The sequence below is a fragment of the Ammodytes marinus genome, assembly GCF_949987685.1.
Source record: "Ammodytes marinus genome assembly, chromosome: 22".
Lineage (NCBI taxonomy): Eukaryota > Metazoa > Chordata > Actinopteri > Uranoscopiformes > Ammodytidae > Ammodytes > Ammodytes marinus.
The window spans coordinates 14,815,578-14,836,289 of record NC_137226.1 but is presented as its reverse complement, the minus strand read 5'-3'; the positions used below and the strand labels follow the sequence as shown (position 1 = coordinate 14,836,289).

At 41.0% G+C, this 20,712-nt stretch overlaps 1 protein-coding gene across 5 annotated transcripts in view; it reads left to right on the top strand.

Annotated features, from left to right (window-relative positions):
* Positions 1 to 20,712, top strand: part of celsr1a (cadherin EGF LAG seven-pass G-type receptor 1a) — a 96,113-nt gene that overhangs the window by 57,947 nt on the left and 17,454 nt on the right. For all 5 annotated transcript variants that reach the window (XM_080050857.1, XM_080050858.1, XM_080050856.1 and 2 more), the window contains 11 exons: positions 11,091 to 11,248; positions 12,757 to 12,920; positions 13,082 to 13,207; positions 14,995 to 15,161; positions 15,292 to 15,477; positions 15,578 to 15,691; positions 15,781 to 15,955; positions 16,337 to 16,478; positions 17,388 to 17,508; positions 17,675 to 17,858; positions 19,474 to 19,575. In XM_080050857.1, the coding sequence (XP_079906983.1) occupies positions 11,091 to 11,248; positions 12,757 to 12,920; positions 13,082 to 13,207; positions 14,995 to 15,161; positions 15,292 to 15,477; positions 15,578 to 15,691; positions 15,781 to 15,955; positions 16,337 to 16,478; positions 17,388 to 17,508; positions 17,675 to 17,858; positions 19,474 to 19,575 (1,639 nt within the window). The remainder of the gene's footprint in view (positions 1 to 11,090; positions 11,249 to 12,756; positions 12,921 to 13,081; positions 13,208 to 14,994; positions 15,162 to 15,291; positions 15,478 to 15,577; positions 15,692 to 15,780; positions 15,956 to 16,336; positions 16,479 to 17,387; positions 17,509 to 17,674; positions 17,859 to 19,473; positions 19,576 to 20,712) is intronic.

Sequence of the window (20,712 nt, the reverse complement as noted above, 5' to 3'; positions counted from 1 at the left end):
GTGTGCGTGCGTGCGCTGGTGTGTGTCAGTGAAAGTATGAGATTTCCCACACCTAACCTAGCATGACCTAAACCTCTTATTAAAGGTTGAGAGAGACAGGCAGTGGAATTTCAGTCGAAAAACGAAAGGAGAGAGTTAAAACCGTAGAGTTTTCTAACCACTCCATACTCCTCCTGGCACTAGTTTGTCTTCCTCCTCCCCCTCTCCCAGTAATCATCTCTCTCTCTCTCTCTTATCTCTTTATATGGTCCCTATCAAGGTCAGTTCTAATGTGCAACTTGCTTTTAGTGCTTAACGTAAGCACCGCTGGGAGTGATCCCTGTTTTGCTTTATGGTGGGTTCTCTTTAAGGCTGTTAAGATAATACACACTCTACTGCTGTCACACAAGTCTGATTTACTGTACATACATGTTGTACATTATACATTGTAGTAGATTATTTTTGTCTTTGGTACTCCCACTATTAACATTTAAGAATGAGCAAGAATGTTAATCCATCTATGAGACATTCTTTTATTTTTCAAGGCATTGTTTGACACAAGCCTACTTGCAAAATTGAAAATATAGTTCAACATTATGAACTATCTCCTGATAAGACTTTGTTTTATCCAAGGTGCCTGATCTAAAAGAAGAAAGTACAAGAACAAAAAGGTCAAAGATTAATTATGTAACATAAGTCAAAGAGACAATACCTGTCTGTAAAATGTGCTTTAACAAGGGGCTGGACATACATCACTTAGAGGGTTAATCCCTTTGAAAGTTGTAAAAGGAGCATTCCCCATAGGATACTGTTACCTTTACCTCACTGTTTGTGTCCTCTGCACATTTGTGTTACTGCTTGAAAAGCTACCAGCCAACAATGGCCGCTGTCCATCTGTTCCAGTGATAGATACAAGTGTGATGAGAAGTTGAGAATGGCGGTAACATATAGGCTTGAACAAGGGGACATGTAGCCTTGTGAATCCCTTAGGAACTGTGTGTGTGTGTGTGTGTGTGTGTGTGTGTGTGTGTGTGTGTGTGTGTGTGTGTGTGTGTGTGTGTGTGTGTGTGTGTGTGTGTGTGTGTGTGTGTGTGTGTGTGTGTGTGTGTGTGTGTGTGTGTGTGTGTGTGTGTGTGTGTGTGTGTGTGTGTCTTTGAATAATTCACACTTCTAGGTTTACATAGCCAGAGGGCAGGTGAGGTAATGTGGACATGACATAGTCTACTACTGCCAAAGAGAAGGTTGGACACAGTAGCCTTAGCATGACGGGGCCAGAAAAAAAAAATCAAATTCACACACACACACACACACACACACACACACACACACACACACACACACACATTTGTAAGGTTAAGATTGGTTTTGGTCCAATGCCTATCTTTATTTTGGCTCCTGTTTAAGTTGCAGCACTAAAACAGTTTTTTTATGGATACTCTAAGATAATAAACACGTTTGGTTTTTCTATTGTGGTTACCTCAGTTGAAATTACACCACACACACACACACACACACACACACACACACACACACACACACACACACACACACACACACACACACCCACACACACACACACACACACACACACACTCTGAAAGGATCAGGAGATCTCATTTTCAAATAGCCATCAAGTGTAATTTTTTATTTTTTTAAACAGGAGTTGGAGAAACAATGGCATTTCCTCTGGCGAGCCCAAATCAAATAAAAGAGTGTGTGCCCCCTTTCCTTTTCTATCATAATGGACCGTGTGGACGCCTGCAACTCTGCTAGCCACTTCCTGTCACACACACACACACACACACACACACACAAGCACGCACACGCAGATTGCTCACTCAACACACATGCTCAAACATATTCTGCAGACATCCTTCCCCACCGTCCCCATATACACTCACACACAAACTCATAATCACCACCGACTATTCTGTCCACACACACACACACACACACACACACACACACACACACACACACACACACACACACACACACACACACACACACACACACACCAATGATGAGTGTTGACGAGGACTAATGACAATTGATAGGTTTACTCCGTGAAGTATGACCCCCTTCTTCTTCTTTCTTTTTCTATTCTTGTCTCCTTTCTGATAATTTAACCGGGCTGCGGCAGTTACTGAGAACATTGTTTTGGTCGTCAGTTTCTGGTCATGTGACCTCGATCATTGACGCTGTTGGCATGGTGATTTCAGTCACGTGACAATATGAACTTGCTGCATTCAAGAGCAGATATGCAGAATATTGGAATATGGTTTGAGAGGGGACTCGTTTTTTTCTTTATTTATTTTATTTACATTTTGGAACTATGGTAGAGGGAGAGATATGTTCACAATGATCACAAACAATGGGTACCCAGAGAGAATGGGGCCTTTGGTGTGGGTTAATGTTTTTGTGGGATGTATTTGTTGGTTTATGTCACTTTTGTTTGGACCTAGGATTAGTTTAATGAATGGTTGTAGGGGTATAAACTCTGAGATGGATCAGTTAATAAATGAAAACATTATGGATAACATAAATGATTATGTAGAATGACTTCTGTTAAATTACCAAGGAAAGGGCTGAAGATAGCTCATATTAATATATGTAGCCTTAGAAATAAATTAATTGATATCTCCAATATGCTAATAGAAGGTAACATACATGTCTTAGCAATATCAGAGACTCATCTGGATTCCACGTTTGAAGATAGTGTAATGAATATTCAAGGATATAATATATATAGGAGAGACAGAAATGCAAATGGAGGTGGTGTAGCTGTTTACATCCAAAATCATATACCAGTAAAATTAAGGGTGGATCTTATGTTAGCAGACCTAGAAGCATTATGGCTTCAAGTGTATATTCCTCATTTGAAGCCCTTATTAGTGGGTTGTTGTTATAGGCCACCTAATGCAAACTCTGATTACTTAGATACACTGTGTGATATGATAGATAATGTATGTGATCATGCAAATGAAATATATTTCCTGGGAGACCTCAACATTGATTGGAAATCATTGGACTGTCCACTTAAGAATAAGCTTCTTGCTGTCACAGATGCATGTGGACTAACTCAAGTGATAACCCAACCAACAAGAGTGTGCTTAAAAAGGGATGGATCAAGAACAGCAACTTGTATAGATCATATATATACTAACAAAGCAGAATTATGTAACAAGGCCATATCATTACCAGTTGGATGTAGTGATCACAACCTAGTGGCAGTAGTGAGGAAAACAAAGGTCCCGAAAGCTGGACCCAAAATCATTATAAAGAGATCATACAAACACTTCAATGAAGACTGTTTTATAGAAGACGTTAGAAATATTTGCTGGGATAGTGTGTTGTGGAAGGATGATCCAGATGATGCGGTTGAGGCTTTTGATAAGCTGTTTGGAGAAATAACTGATAAACATGCACCTGTGAGGAAGAGAACTGTTAGAAATGTCAGATCCTGTTGGATTGATGAGGAATTGAAGGATTGTATGGAGCAGAGAGATCAAGCAAAGATAATGGCAAATAATTCTAAATTTGAATCGGATTGGCAAGTTTATCGTAAACTACGAAATTATGTAACAAAATTAAATAAAAGGAAGAAGAAGATGTATTTTGTAAATGTGATTCGTAACGCAAGCCATGACAGCAAAAAAATGTGGAATATTCTTAATGACATGATGGGCAGTAAATCTAAGTCACCTCCATCATTTCTTGAATCAGAAGGACATTTCATTATTACGCCTGTAGGAATTGCCAATCACCTTAGCAACTTTTTCAATAACAAAGTGGAGAAACTTAGGAATGAAATGTGCCAAACAAACAACATGCAATCACAAACCTTGATTAGAGATCAAATTATGAGAGGTAAAAAATGCACATTTGAATTTACTAAAGTCAATGTTAGCTACGTGGAAAAGTTGCTTTTAAATTGTAAAGACAAACCATCTGGTGTGGATAACATGGATGTGAGACTTTTGAAACTGGTAGCAAACTTGATTGCCACTCCAGTTTGTCATATGTTGAATCTAAGTTTTGAAAAATGTGTTTTCCCACAAGCATGGAAAATTGCAAAGATTGTTCCACTACCAAAGAATGCCACTGTACCATTCAGTGGCCCTAATAGTCGACCAATTAGTTTGCTGCCTGCTATGAGTAAGATCATGGAAAAAATTGCCTTTGAACAAATACAATGCTATTTTTCAGCTAATGATTTAAATACAGACTTTCAACATGCTTATAGAGGCGGGCATTCCACTAGCACAGCCCTTATTCAAATGACTGATGATTGGCATAGAGAAATCAATAACAAGAATTTAGTAGGTGCTGTACTGTTAGATTTCAGTGCAGCTTTTGATATAATTGATCACAATCTGCTATTGCAAAAACTTAAAGGATATGGTTTCAATTCAACTGCAATACTCTGGCTAGGAAATTACTTAGCTAATAGGAAACAGACAGTGTACTTCAACGGACATTTCTCTGAGCTCAAATCATTAAACTGTGGAATTCCACAAGGAAGTTGCCTGGGACCACTGCTATTTTCTGTATTTACAAATGAACTACCTTTAACTGTAACAAATGCAAAAATAGCGATGTATGCTGATGATTCAACAATATATGTGTCAGAGTCCACAATTGAAATGCTTAATAATGTCTTGAACAATGAATTGCAGTTAGTATTGGACTGGGTAACACATAACAAACTAGTTCTTAATGTTTCTAAAACAAAAAGCCTTGTATTTGGGACAAAACATCTGTTATCAAATGATCCCAAGTTGAATTTGTACATTAAGGGTATGGCAGTTGAACAAGTTCAAAAGACCAAACTTCTTGGCATAATTGTAGACAGTAATTTATCCTGGGCTCAACACATTGGTAAGGTGGTAGTTAAAATGGGCAGAGGTCTCTCAGTTATACGGAGATGTTCACATTTTTTACCAAAGAATATAATGGGAAATGTCATTAAAACAATTGTCTTAGCTCATCTGGACTATTGCTCAGAGGTTTGGTCAGGAGCTGCCATGTCACATATAAAAAAATTGCAAATTGCTCAGAATAAGGCTGCACGCTGTTTATTAAGGTGTTCCTATAGGAGTAATGTGAAAATAATGCACAACTTTCTATCCTGGTTAAGTGTTAAGAATAGATTTACTGCCTCTTTGCTTAATTTTACGAGGAAAATTTCAGTGACTAAATTGCCGAGGGTATTGTATAAATGTTTAAGTTTCAGTTCTGATAAACACAATTATAACACCAGGCATGCGATGGAAGGAAGATTCACACTACCTAAGGTGAAAACAAACAGAGCGAAGAGTACAGCATTATATAGAGCCATGAGTAAATGGAACACCATGCCTGGACATATTATTCAAGAAAATTGCAAAAATCGATTCAAACTATTACTTAAAAAACATCTACTAGTCGAGCAGCTCTCTGCAGTGGCTAATATCTAACCAATGATGCCACTCCCATCAGTATAATCATCATTAATTGTTTCTGTTTATATATGTTTTTGTCTGGTCTGACCATCAATTACACCTGTCATGTTTATATAAGTTTATCTCTATGTTTCTGTGAATAATTTAGGTCCTGTGTTTTGTTAATTTTGTATTATTTTTATTTAATTTAATTTTGACTGTTGTAGAGTTATTTTTATTACTTTTGTTACCATTTCCGTTGTCACTGTTTTGTCATGGTGATCATTATTTAATGTAATTATGCACTGCAGTGTATAGATGCAAAGGTGTTGTGTGGACTCCAGGAAGAATAGCTTTGGCTATGGCCTCAGCTAATGGAGATCCCAATAAAATACAAATACAAATACACACTCACACACACACACCTTACTTTGTGATTAGTGGCTCACAGGGTTTTGGCTCTGACTAAGCGGTCGAACTGTGTTTTGCTTGTAACTCAATCAGTGCAGCAAGCCTCTTTATCCCTGCCTCAGGGCTGGATGAGTTATCATGTCGGCATTGACGGGCAGACCGCTAGTAATGGAGTTGTCAGCGTGTGTGTGTGTGTGATGGCGAAAGGGAGAGTGCGTGACTTGTGTGTGTGTGTGTGTGTGCGTGTGCGTGTTGAGTAAGTGTTTGTCCATGTGTCTGTGTCTGGACAGGTTGTTGTTGTGGAGAGAAAGTGTGTGTGTGTTTTGCTTGGATTTTAGCGTGTTTTGGTGAGCGTTGATTTGTTGGTGTGTGTGTGCGTGTGTGCCTTCCTCTGTCTTGCTGTGGGGATCAAGTGCGTTGCCGTGGCTGCAGTGAACCCGTCGCCCCTGGAGACGTCACCTTACAGACAGGGAATCCTGAGTCGCCCCGGAGTTAGACTATAGGGGTGAATGAGACACTCTCATGGGGATAGCTCAAAGTGAGATATCCCCCATTGCACTTTCAAACCATAGGTCAGGAAGAAGCCTGAAACCATATAGCCTACAGTTCAACCAGTCACTGCTACACGGCTAATAGACGTGCTCAGACATCTGAACTAAAGAGGTACTTCTGTGATTTAGTATAGTTTGTGGGGCTCACAGGAAATATAAGTTAAATTAAGTTACTTTATTATTCAAAAGTTACATTGAAATTTTGTCTTTTCGAATAGTTAGATGGACTGATATATCCTGACTTTTATTTACAAGTGTGGATTAAGGGAATTAAAGCGTGTGATTGACAGCGTGCTCTGGTGTGACTCATCAGCACAATTTTGTGTGTGTGTGTGTGTGTGTGTGTGTGTGTGTGTGTGTGTGTGTGTGTGTGTGTGTGTGTGTGTGTGTGTGTGTGTGTGTGTGTGTGTGTGTGTGTGTGTGTGTGTGTGTGTGTGTGTGTGTGTGTGTGTGTGTGTGTGTGTGTGTGTGTGTGTGTGGTAAAGTTGTGTTGTAGCCTATAGAGCAATGCACAGTTATGTATATGGACAGCTGCGTTAATGCTCCCATATCCCCCTACATATTACATGCCCATTACACAGATACCCTAAATACATAGTTGTTTCCACACAGTGTGTACATACACATGTATGTGTCAGTATATGATCTATCAGCGCCCGTAACAACAGCTGGGAATTTTGTGGGGTTTTGCGGGGTCCATTATATAGGACATCTGGTCATTTTTCTCTCTCTCTCTCTCACACACCGCTGTTTTGCTTCCTGTCTTTCTCTGGCTTTATCTCATCCCTTCTTCTCTCGCTCCACTAAACTCCAAAGAGATGATAAGATTGTAATCAGCGCCAAAAAGTACAGATTCTAGCTAGGGGAGTCTTTCCTCTATACCGCAAATTACTTTTTGTGTTGGCCTTGAAAAGCTTGCACACTTTTCCCCCTCTCGTTTTCATTTCTACAGCAGTGTGGTTAGAGTAATAATGAGTCATTGTTCACTGTAACCCACATTTGTCTGCTTTTTGGGGTTTTTCTTTTAAGGAATATTTCAACATTTTAGAAACTGCTTTTCTCAGCATCAATCTCCTATTTCACACACAGACATGAGATTAATATCTGTCTTATCACGTCCTGGAAAATAACCAAAACAGAGCATTTTCTTTTCTTTGAATGTCTGCTTTATTATAGCGCTACTCAAATGTAGGAGTAAGTTATGGTAGAAACAAGGCAATTTTTTCCTCCCACTTCATTTCATCAAATCTGGCCACAAGTCAGATTTATGAAGCGTTGAGTTCAATTCTGTGTAGGTTTGAAGATAAGATAGATCGGGAAAGAACAATGGCTGAATTTGTTATACACATACATAGCATATCGTCCAATCACTATGATTTTGTTACTTTTGTTCTCTGCTGTCAATTTGGGCACACAGAACAGGACCACAGTTATTTTTTCCCATTCTTTTCAGGCCCCCCCTCTGGTCTTCTTTCCTTTACCACTGTGGAGCTTCTTTGAACATGTTGGTTGTTTGTGTCAGTGTCTTCATTGTTCTGCTGCTTCTGGCTGACTGCATGGTGCCAACCTTTTTTCCCCTTTTTTTTTTACAACTACAAACTGCAGGCCTTTTTTTCAAACAAAGACTCTTTTGCTGTTTACAGGGGACACTCATGCTTCTATATTCCACGGCAGGTCTCATGCATTGACTGCACTTTTAAAAAAATGCTCACCCGGGATATTTTTAATTTAATTACACAGGCATTTTTATACAACATTTGGCCACAGCTTGACAGAGATTCCCCCAAGTACAGCATGTCACTACTGGCTTATGTACACAAATCATTCAATTATATAAGATGATTGATCTTCCATTCCTTCTTCCCTGATTTGAATCATGCTTCATCAGCCAACAGTGGGAAGGCCCCAAGAAGAGTTTATTGGCTCACGTGGGGTAAAGGAAAAAAAAAATGGGTGTCAGTGTTTACCATGGAGGTGAGGGTGGGAGGGCTTAACACAAGCAGGCACCTGTCGATACAGCGCAGAGACAGGGGGCCAATCGGCTGCTTGCCAACAACATGGGGTGTGGTTTCCTCACCAACAATGATTGCTATTCAAGGTGTTTATGTAGGTTACTGACACACACACACACAAAGACACACACAAGTAAAGCATGTGGGAGATAAGTGAGGCTACAAATTAAGACATTAGGGAAGAAGCATGTGACCAAATAGCTTGGTCTGTGTGCTTTAAAGACAATTTTAAAAGTTTTATTTGGACAAACAATAACCGAACAATTAGATAAGTTATCAATTAATCAATCAACAAGACACTTTACACACTATACAAGAGATTTTATAGACTCAATAACTCATTGACAACTAATAAATATAGTCCCTCAAATGAATGGATGAAAATGTATTATCCATATTGTCATATAAAGAATGCATTATCATTATTAGTTGGAGCCCTTTTTAACAGATATTAGTTATTATGTTAAGTCTTTGATGCATTTTGTTTGCACCCCAGACATGCATTTTTACTGCAGTTTCTCTCAGAAAATATGTTCACAGAATCACACTAGAGTTTACCCATGATGCCTTGCTCCTGGACCACGCCTGATAACTGCTCCTGCTATCTATCTATTGTCACAATTCCACAGGAAAGGGATCGAATCCTCCCAAAGCCGGCTCCCGCTCTCTTTTCTTTTTTTTTCTTTTCTTTTTCTGTGCTCACCTGTTTGTGTGTGTGTGTGTGTGTGTGTGTGTGTGTGTGTGTGTGTGTGTGTGTGTGTGTGTGTTACTGCTCTGACGGCCTTCCTGTTCGTCTTTATTGAGAGGGCCAAAGTGTTTTTTACGGTGGTATCAGTGGAAAACAGGGCAAGCTGAAGGGAGTGGCAGCAACAAACTCCCATGTGGGCTGGAAAATATGCCCGGGCCGGAGCCCACTGGAGCCAAAATAGAGGACTCTGCTCCAATCTGTTGCTCTTTTTTTTCTTTACTTTTTTCTTTCGTCTGCCAGTCTGCCTCTTTTGTCTTTCTCTTTCAGTCTCTTATTTCTGGTCGGTGCACCTTCCTACTTTCGTCAGTCGCTCTTTCTTTTCGATGTTTCTCTCTCTCTCTCTCTCTCTTCCTTTGTTTGCAGCGTCCCTGCCCCACCAGTATCTCATTACTCTAATCCTATTTATGAAGCAGACAGCAACACATGCACACACACATTGTCTTTCCATCCACGCCTCTCCGTCTTCTTTTCTCCGTCTTTTCCATTTTTCTTTTTCTTTTTCAAAGGGACACACAATGCAGCAAAATGTCTGAAATGAGCAACCCTGAACGCTTTATTTCAGGAAAACAAAAAAAGAAAGATTTTTTTTGCTCCTTCCATTTTGGCACACTGTGTGTATACTGTAGATGCAATGCCCCATTGTTTTGAAATTCTCTCTTGCTATCGCTCAAACTGTCAAACACTAAGCGGCCCCGGGTGCCTTATGTAAACACAGCACTGTGATCAGATCTGGGATCTGTAGTCCCATTGTTGAACGTTGTTGTAGTCATGAGATGTACTATCATCCCAGGAGAGATAGCAAAGCGGTAACTTATAATCTTAACACACTTGCATCAAGAAAATAAGACGTAAACAGTGAAATTTTACTGTCAATGTGTTTTTTATGATCATATTTTTCAGTCTATATGTCTGTGAAAGGCTTATATCTTTCCGTTGCACATTACTTATACTGTATAACAGCAATGAAAAGAGGTGTTATTAAGCTGGTGGGAATATTTTTATTTTTTAAGTCGCACTGAACTTTGGTCTCAGGATCAATATTACACAAAAACACTAAAGCGATTTGTCGGCCTGATTCTCTAAGCCGATCCACATTTCCTCAGATCAACTTTTTGGTCGGTCACAGTTCCTTGATGGCCGACATTAGCCTACTTTGCTATCATTAAGGTGCGAGCTAATGCACAATGGGGCTTTTATTGTGGTCTTAAGCCAAACGAGGGGCCTGTGAACCTCCAACTATACCGAGTCGGCTGAAGTCATCCAGGCTGTTGTTTGTGCAGTGCCGATAAAGCACCCAAATGCTGCTGCTGCCAGTGCCAACTTTGTCTTTGTGGAGGGGAGAGAAAGGGAGAAGGAAATCAAGCGTTAAATATGTTAACTAGATTCAGTTCAGTAGAGGTGATTTACTGTAACAATACAGTAAAATAAAAAGAAGAAAAAAAAAACTTTCTCAGACCTACACCTACCCCACAGCACATACTCATCAACACCACCTGTTGAGTTACACATGTGTTCATCTGAATTGGTTTTAAAGTGGATATGATGTAACTTATAAAGATGTTAAAGTGGATAGAATAGTTTACCGTGCAATATTTATGTTGAGGTTTGCCTTTTTTGTATGCTGCTACTTTCCTTTGGGGAAACTGGACCTTTCAAGCATATTTCCATAACGTTTAGCTCTCTATTTCAGAAGTTTTTCTTTCATTTCTTTACCTAGTTTACCTTTGTTCCACACACTTGCTCCCTGAAATTGTTGCACCAGGGTGTAACAGCTGACTCAATAGATCAAATCATAATCACTTTTTTATTGTATCGTATTACTTTACATGCTCCAAGGTCTCTCCGGGTTCCATCCCTTTGAAAACGACATCATTAAAATTGGCATAGAAGAATGACCTCATTATATCATAATTGTTTGCTAATCCTGATGACTAACCAAAAGTCAATCTGTTCTTTTTTTTTTCAGCCGAACATCAACCGTCAAGGCGTCCACCACGGGCCCTCCGGTGAAAAGGTGGCCGTTGTTGCCGTGGATGACTGCGACATCTCCATGGCCATTCGCTTCGGGAAACGTATCGGTAACTACTCCTGCGCCGCCCAGGGCACACAGACCGGACAGAAGAAGTACGTATATAATGATCAAGCCTTCCTCTCCTCTTTTTTCTTTCCCTCTTTCTTGTCTTTTTTTTGCACTCATCACCCTCGACAGCACACACAAACTTGTCCGACTAATTGGTAAATATGTTGTAACTCTTGGGGCTATACGTCAAATTGCCTCCCATTCCAACGAGTTACACAACTCTTGTCCTCTCCTTTTGTCACTTTAATCTCTGTGTTTATCATCATGGCCTCTATCCGCTGTAAGAAAACGGCCTTAGAAGAGCCAGAAGAGCTCATCGCAGGCTTAATCCAACCTGCTGTGCCTTTATCCCACACTAATTATTTATAGCGTGGGAGGTTTTTGTAATTCTTTTTTTCAATTTTTGGGGGGGAGAGCTAGCATGCTGAGACACATTTAGTATGCACAGGGTGGGGAACAGAGAGAGAGAGAGAGAGAGAGAGAGAGAGAGAGAGAGAGGGGAAAGAGAACAAGCTTCAAAGAGGAGCTAATGAGGTAACATTATTTCAGGAACTTGTTGCACAGGTCACAGAAGCGGAGAGGCGTTTTGGAGGATTCTGCAACTGTGTCAGGCTGGAATATGTGAATATGCATGACTGTGGTGTTCTAAAAGTTGAGCAGAACAGGAGCCAATAGGCTTTCAGTTTGACTTTCATTTGAAGCTATTTTTACCCACAACGAGGAACAATTCAATGTGATTAGTCCAGTACAGTTAGTTGTTATGACCCGAAACATCTTTCCTTATTGTCTTCAGTCCTCTGCAGAGCGGTATTCCCACTGCACTTTGACACTGTTTGCAGTGTTAGTCATCCGTCCATCAGGTTGCGTTATTAACGATTATGCAAAATACAAATGCCTTGATGACTTATACTAAAGCGTGTCTGTACAACAACTGCTGCAGTAAAGGGCTTTTAAAACTGGTTCCATGATGCAACCGAATCCCCTTTGATTGATGTAGGGATTTCCTTCTTTGGATTACTCAAGAGTCCCTTTTAAATAAGCTCCACACAGCAGCAGTGTTTGTGCCGTCTGCACACAACGTATACATTCAGTTCCAATTTGTTTTTTTCCCCTGCATTGCATTGCATTGCATTGCATTGCATTACTTCAAATCTCTCAAAGCCCCTTTGGTGTTTGATGTTGAGTGTTTCAGTAAGCAGCTTCCCCGCATGACGTAGTAACGTGAAGCCTTGACTCAGTCATGCTGGTGTTAGCAGTGATAGCCTTGTGACAGTTTAAAACCCCGGATACAATAACCTTAATTCAGAAATGTCAATCAAGTACAGGGGTTGATGCCTAACAACTTACTGTTGTGAACTCAAGGCCATCTGATGGAGAGGGTGGGTTTGTTTGTCATGGATTTAAAAGTTAGGAATATAAACCGGAAACCATACAAAATCTAAATCTGGATTTATTCATTCATATCCATTCATTTACAAAGAAGAAGTTTTGTCTTGTACATTTTTGGTTTCTGGTCTGATGGATGTATTCCCCCCTCTGTGTCGTCTTGCAGGTCACTGGACCTGACAGGGCCGCTGTTGCTAGGCGGAGTTCCCAACCTTCCCGAGGACTTCCCCGTCCGCAACAGAGACTTTGTGGGCTGCATGAGAAAGCTCAACATAGACACCAAGGCCATCGACATGGACAGCTACATCGCTAACAACGGCACCACAGCAGGTGAGGCAGGCTAAGGCTACATAGGCAAACCAACACAGCTACTGACTGTCCTGCTGACCCATTTCCATTCTTATGTGTTTCTGCAGTTCCATATAGTGTATAGATGCATGCATTGCACATGCAGGCTTTGATTTGTTTGTGTGTATGTGTTTGATATCAAGGCTGTCCAGCAAAGACAAACTTCTGCTCGAAGGACGTGTGTCAGAACGGAGGAGTGTGTGTCAGCAAGTGGAACACCTACAGCTGTGACTGTCCAGTCGGCTACGGAGGCAAGAACTGTGAACAAGGTAAGAAGTGCTTTTGGCAAGTGAAAGTGTTTGTTTTTGTCAAATTAAAACAACTTTCAATTCCTAGATATTAAAAAAGAATTATCTCTGAACATAGGGTATCAATTGTCCGTATTTTTGTGAATTTCATGAGCACGTATCTACATTCTCCTCTGTGGGCTTTTGAGTTTCATGTGTTAACATACAGTTGGCACGCAAATGTTTTTTCTTTTGTGGACACTAGACTTCATAAGATCAGTTAATTGGGGAGGGCTAATGGGGACAAATTACCAATTGGTTAAACGCAGATCTTTGTGTAGATTGAAGTGGATAAGGTTAGGCTTATTTCAAGGCATGTGTGTGTGTGTGTGTGTATGTGTGTGTGTGTGTGTGTGTGTGTGTGTGTGTGTGTGTGTGTGTGTGTGTGTGTGTGTGTGTGTGTTCTTCCAAACAATGCGTGAAGGCGTGAATACCTTTCCTCGCCTCTTTTTTAGTCGTTTATGAGGTAGCCGCCCAGGCCAGTGCCAGGCCCCTGTATCCAGTATCTGAACTGGGCCGGGGATCACACAACGAGCATGGGGAATAGGCTTTGGCTGGCCCCGCTGCTCGTTGACACATTTGGTTTTTCGAGGCTTAACACACCTATAGCTGCCACAAGAGAAACAAGATTTTTAAATGCCGCCAAAAATCATCCAGACTGGGCTGAATTCCATTTCGAAGTCACCCCGCCTGGTCAGACATTGTCTAATCAGATCGGATTTCAATTGTACAGACTATATATTCCTATTGAAAGACAAGGGAATGAGTTCTGTCAAGGCTTACCACAGTCTTGTTTTAATATAGGCACGCAGTTACACTCTTGGGTGGCGCTGGCCTGTTGTGACAAGTAGTAGTCGATTTCAAGTTGTAATCTTTGGACTGGTGTCAAACAAGCTGTTGCAGTAATTAAGGATGTGTTTATCGACAACATACCAGGTTAATAACTTTGAGCATGTGGGGAGTGTTCACAAAAAAAGGGAGAAAGCAGCTAATGTGAGTGAATCTCAGTTTGGATTCAAATTGTACTCGGCCGAAGACTTGTTCTTGTTAGGCTTAAGTCCTAAGCTAGTATAGTCTTCTTCTTTCTAGCCGACTCTTGATATTCGCGATGACAACTGAGGAGTGGCTGTTTCTAGTGCTATATGGAGGACTAAGCCTCGGACTTAACCCTCCATAGCTGCCTGTTAGCAGCAACAACTATGTGCTTTGTTTCCTAATTACAGCATGTGTATGTATGCGTGTGTGTTTGTGAACGCTTCTGTTGAAATATGTGCCCCCGGGACCTGAAAACATACAGAGTTTATGCTGTAGATTATACAGGTGGAAGCACTTACAGTATGCTGTGCTGAAAGGTGGACCCTTGCTGCGTTTGTGTGTGTGTGTGTGTGTGTGTGTGTGTGTGTGTGTGTGTGTGTGTGTGTGAAGTTCCTTGATCTCTCTTTCAACATGCACAGGAGCTTACGCAGCATGTGTCAGGTCTATGTTTTTTTTTAAACATCTCTAGACGTTGAATGTTTGAGTAGTTAATACATCACATGAAACTTTACTACTTTCAAGTCAAGACATCTGGCAGCCTATCTCATAAAAGTGGACGAATGCTACTTGTTGACTCTTCTCATCATCAGTTCACCAGGGACAATAATTATGTTGGGCATGACCTACTCAATTGGCTGTTGACTTGACTGGAAACCTTTTAGATTGGTACGTGTTAATCATGTTTTGCCCACAAAGTGATCCATACTTCCCCCTCCCGTCTGCTATCCCTCCAGTGATGCCATCCCCACAGTTCTTTGACGGCCAGGCTCTGGTTTCCTGGAGCGACACGGACATCACCATCGCCGTTCCCTGGTACATGGGCCTCATGTTCCGTACCAGGCAGCCTGCAGGCACCCTGATGCAGGCCAAAGCAGGACCCTACTCCACCATCAACATAATGGTGAGATAGAGAGACTACAGCAGCATGTTGGTGACAAATGATCGTTCACATAAAAAGGTCATCATCGTCAGCATATAGTGCGATTTTTTTTTTACCTCTTTCTTTCTCCATCTTCCATATCACCACCCAGGTGAGTGAGCAGCAGGTACGTATGGAGGTGTTGCTGAGAGAGCAGATGGTGGCCTCTCTGGGCTTCCCCCAAGTTCGCATCAACGACGGGGAGTGGCACCACCTGCTGGTAGAACTGAAAAGCGTTAAAGACAGCAAGGACATCAAATACGTGGCGGCCGTTTCCTTGGACTACGACATGTACAAGGTACGGGCAAAAAATGACATCATAGACTGACAATGGAGTACACGGAAGTTTTCGACAGGAACATTGTCTCATTTTTTATTCTGCGTTATTTTAAAAACAGAAGTCAGTCGAGATCGGTAACGACCTCCCAGGATTGAAGCTGCAGGCTCTTCACATAGGAGGTTTGCCCGGAGAGGCCAACCGGGTCAGCAAAGGATTTATCGGCTGCATACAGGTAGGTGTATGCGTGGGAGTTTCCACAGTTCCTTTTCTTCTTGCCAAAATATTCAGCTTATTAATCATCATTGTGTGCCCCTCCACCAGGGCGTGCGTATGGGTGAGACGTCCACCAACCTGGCCAACGTGAACATGGCCCGGGGCCTGAAGATCCGCGTGGAAAACGGCTGCGACCTGGCTGACCCCTGCACCTCCAACATCTGCCCAGACAACAGCGACTGCAGCGACGACTGGGGCACACACAGCTGTGTCTGTGACCCAGGTAATGTATACTCAAATTACCTATATAAAAATATTTCTCAGTTAGGGATAATTAGAAAGAAAAGATGGGAGAATTCAAACGAGTTGATCCCCAAAAAATGCAACTGCTGCTTTATTGTACATTGCATCTTAGATATAACAATTCAAAGTGAAATACTAATACAGAAAATAATAGTAATAAAAAAAAAAAATTGTATTGAATTATATTTTGATGTGTTCAAGCGCTGTTCAGTAAAAAATGTATTAAATTATTTGGCAAGCATAACTTACTCATAATTAGTTCAATGTATTGTAATGGCTTTGGGGAAAGTTAAATGGTATCATAAATTGGATACCGCCCAACCCTAGTGTCATTCCTCACTCGCTCCTCTCTGTCCTGTAGGTTTTTACGGTGAGACGTGCGTGGACGCCTGCCAGCTCAACCCTTGTGAGAACCCTTCCACCTGCGTTCGCAAACCAAGCTCCTCCCACGGCTACACCTGTGAATGTGGCCAGGACTCCTACGGCCAGTACTGTGAAAACAAGTAAGGTCCCTCTCTCTTTAAAATGACATGAAACTGAATCGAAGGTTCGGTTTGCACTGTCAGCGTTGTCTTGGAGCGCAGGTGAAATTAGCAAGCCCTAATTGGGAAACCATTTCCCCCTTGATCCCTGACCCCTATGATACGCATCACTTCCTGTCTTAAGCAGGATGTTAGATTCCCCCCCCGTCACACCTGACTGCCTGACCTCCATAGGTGGTTAGTCACCGCTGCACTCACACTGCTGCTGGCCCCCTATCAGATCACATCTCTCAGGCAGAGATCGCATCTCACGAGAGAGAGAGAAAGACAGTCTGTGTGTGTTTGTATGAATGAGTCACACTTGGTTCACCAACATAAAAGTGAAGAGGAAGTTTATTTTAGCCTCAGCGTTTAGCTCGAGATAAACTTAACAGATAGCCCAATTCTCCGATAAGGACTATTTTGTTTGAGCTGACACCGAGTCCGTAACATGTCCAAACTGTGACACTTTATTTTTTTACTTTTATTTCTTAAGAATTTGGACTACAATAGGTGTACTGGTCCTTTTGTATGTCGACCAAAAGACTGATTATTATCTTCTTTATATTCCCAAAACGGTATTGTCCACTTCATCACCTGTTTAACATTTGATCATAAACATTATTTTTTTTAAAGCAAATAAAAAAGGGCTTTTGTGTGTTGAGAACATCTGCATACTGTGGCTTAAATGGCAGTGATAGTAGACCAAACCAGTAAAGTTATGGGAAGGACTGATAAGCTCGAACACACTGTTCTTCAGAGCAGAAAGGATCATTTGGATGATAATTTTCTGTAGATTTCATCACAAAGACCATCCCCTTTCACGTTGTTATTATAAAAAAAAATCAATTATGGCTGCTTTAATTAACGTGCCATTGTCTTTGATCACAGAGTTGAGAAGCCATGTCCTCAAGGTTGGTGGGGCAGTCCCATGTGTGGACCCTGTCACTGTGACACTAGCAGGGGCTTTGATAGAGACTGCAACAAGACCACTGGAGAGTGTCGCTGCAAGGTAAAAATAACATACGCAACTTTACGAGACATACTGTAACAAACATACATTTTCCATATTGAAACTGAATACATTTTTTTTTTTTTTTTTTTTGATTTTCTGTGCAATATTTCAAGCTAAATATAATAATAATTTTGTCATCCATGCATCCTTCTCCGACCAAAAGGACAACCACTATCGTCCGGAAGGGGAGGACACTTGCTATCCCTGCGACTGTTTCAAAGTTGGCTCTGAGTCTAAGACCTGCGACCCCATCAGCGGGCAGTGCCCCTGTAAAGGAGGAGTCATCGGCCTCCAGTGTAACCGCTGTGATAACCCCTTCGCCGAGGTCACTCCCACTGGATGCGAGGGTATGGGAATTCTTATGTTTTTCTAATGACATGCTTTTTAAGTATGATCTTTAAATATTCCCTTGATCTTTTTATTCTACTTCTTATTCTACTAGGGGGAACATTTAGGTCAAGTGATTATTACATGCAATTTATTATTTTTAAACAGGATATTGAATAGCTAAAATGTAACACAATAGCTCTAAAGGTTTCTTTTGTATTACTTCTTACTGAAATTGACCAATATCACTGATAAATAGCAATGATAAAAAGTAACAAGTCCATGGAACCATGGATTCACATGAATTAGTTGAGTTTTTTTTACCAGGACAGGAAGGAAGAACTAATATCAGAAGTTGAGGGTATTGGTCCTTTAAATGTTGGTCCACACACAGTGAGCCCGGATGAATCGACTTCAGTGTCAAAAGAAGACAAATAGTGTCGCTCACATTTGCTGGTGCTGCGGTTGAGCTAACTTCACGTCTTTGTCGCCGCCCAGTCAAGCAGAAGAGGCAAGGCTGGCTAGCTGGCTATCTTGGCAGTGAGACTGCACACACACAATACAGTAAAGATGAATGGAAGACAAAAGCCACAAAGTCCCCTTACAGAAAATGAATGTCATCGGGCTAACTGTTTGACCCAATATCACGCTCTTCAAAGTCTCAGAACGTGTTTAGACTTCCAATGAAAAATCCCCCACAGTTCTTTGTGAATATATCAAAGACGTATTTCAGACATTTTTTCTGGTCTGAGGGGTCAAATCAATTCAATGAGTAACAGTGTGAAGATGTAACCAGCCAGAGATATTTTCTGGTTATGCCCTGTGGGTCACTTGAGATGTGACCATCCATGACATGCCTCATAACGATCTGTCAGCTCTGCAAAAAATACAGCTGAGCCCGACAGCAAGACATTCAATAAAGCTGTGGGTTTATGTCCCTGTGAACTTTAACAATGCCAGATTGTGTTGTATTTCAATTGAAATTGTCCATAAAGAAAGGAAATGTATGATAAAAAAAGAGAAAAAAACATTGAACATATTAGGTGCATGCTAGAATGTGTAAAGCATGAGCTTATTTAATCAAATGTAATTTTTTTATTCAGGTTCTTGAAGTAGCACCTAAGGGTTGATACAACACTGGGATTATAGGCTGTGTGCGACTTAGTACTGTAGTGCCACACACACGCCAACAGGTCTACAGGTCTCAGCTTGGTTAGTCCTGGAGATTTATTAACCCAGTTATACTGAAAGGGAATCATCCATTAAAGCTTGAGTAATAGCTCTGCAGGCTTAATATGGTTAAATGTCACTGTGCTGGTCTGTCTGCCTGTTTTTAAGGTGCAGTGGGTTGGGTAAGGTCAGGTGGTGTACTGAGGTGGAACCAAAGCACATTTAAATGTATAGGTGATCCAGCTTCAATGTACAATGCACTTGTTTTAGGGGATATACAAATGTCACATAATACTCTCAAACCAATTTATTAGCTTCCAACACCTGCCTATAACATTTATGTGATGGAAGCTATTTGTGGTGTGTTCATTTGTATTCGTATTAGCCCAGCTATTAGCCCAGAATGAATGCCATTTTCACATCTTATCTGAGCCTTTAATGTATTGTTTTCCCCTTCTTCCACAGTGGTGTACGAGGGCTGTCCCAAGGCCTTTGATGCCGGCATCTGGTGGCCAAAGACCAAATTTGGACGACCTGCCGCCACAAACTGTCCAAAAGGATCCGTCGGTGAGTGCTTTGTGATATATGTTTAACGACAAAAGCAACATGTGGTGTAATTATTCAGCTCTGGATAGTCAGAAACAGTGTGTGGACACACACTGCTTCAAATGAATGGAGATCAAAAGAGTTTCATGCCACTGATAGTAAAGTTCATAGCAAGGTCAATGACGCAGTCAAGGTTAAGTTTCCTCATTCCAGTGTTATGGATCTTCTCATTGAACTCAATGCCAACAATATGGTGAACTACTCCTTTAAAGCGAGGCTGAAGTAGCCGATATAACTTTCTCTAAATAGCAAATGACAGCCACAAATGCCAAATGCTGTATAATGTTATATGCTTACTTCGTGTCCACTAAAACAAGTAGACAAGAGCCATAAAGTAACCCTGTAGCATCAAAAACCCTGTTTATTATGTTTGTTTATTACACAAGGGTGCGTTCTATGGCTTATGAATTCAACTCTATACACTCTTTGAAGTTAAGATTGTGTTATTTATTTTTGCAAAGGTCACATAGTCTCACCTTAAAAATAAATAAAAGACAGCATACTCTATGGCTGCCAAGATATTAAAAGTTATTAAGTAACAGCAGTTGGATTAAGCTTCATGGGTGGCTGTGTTTTTGTGAGTTGATGTATTATTAAGGCCTATAAGCCCACTCGCTCTCTCTCTCTCTCTCTGAAGCTTGACAACACAGCAATAAGGCTATCTGATTGGCCCGTTAAATCCAACAGGGCTTTTCTTATTGGCCAACCATGCCTGTAGAGACTTTTGGAAAAAAACACCAGTTACACGAAAAGCTGACACAGTAATATACCCCTCCCTCCTCGGGGGCTTCTCAAGATTCAAATCCGCTGACCTGTTCCCAGTCAAAAGGACCGTCACTTCCCTGGTTACCCACTTGGTTACTGCCGTCACCACGGAGACCCCTTTGTTGTCTCCTAAGACTAGCTGGGGAATTTATTTGCTAGCATTGCTGCTCAGCTCCAACTGGCAACTCCTTCAGCCATTCCTTCTTTAAGCAACAATAGCATTTGAAGGTACTTTGCATTTTGGATGAAGTCTTTTCTCAAACTGCTACAGACTGGAACAAATGAGTATGGTTTGAAATGTTGAAACATCTAAGAGACAGGAAGTGTTTTAAA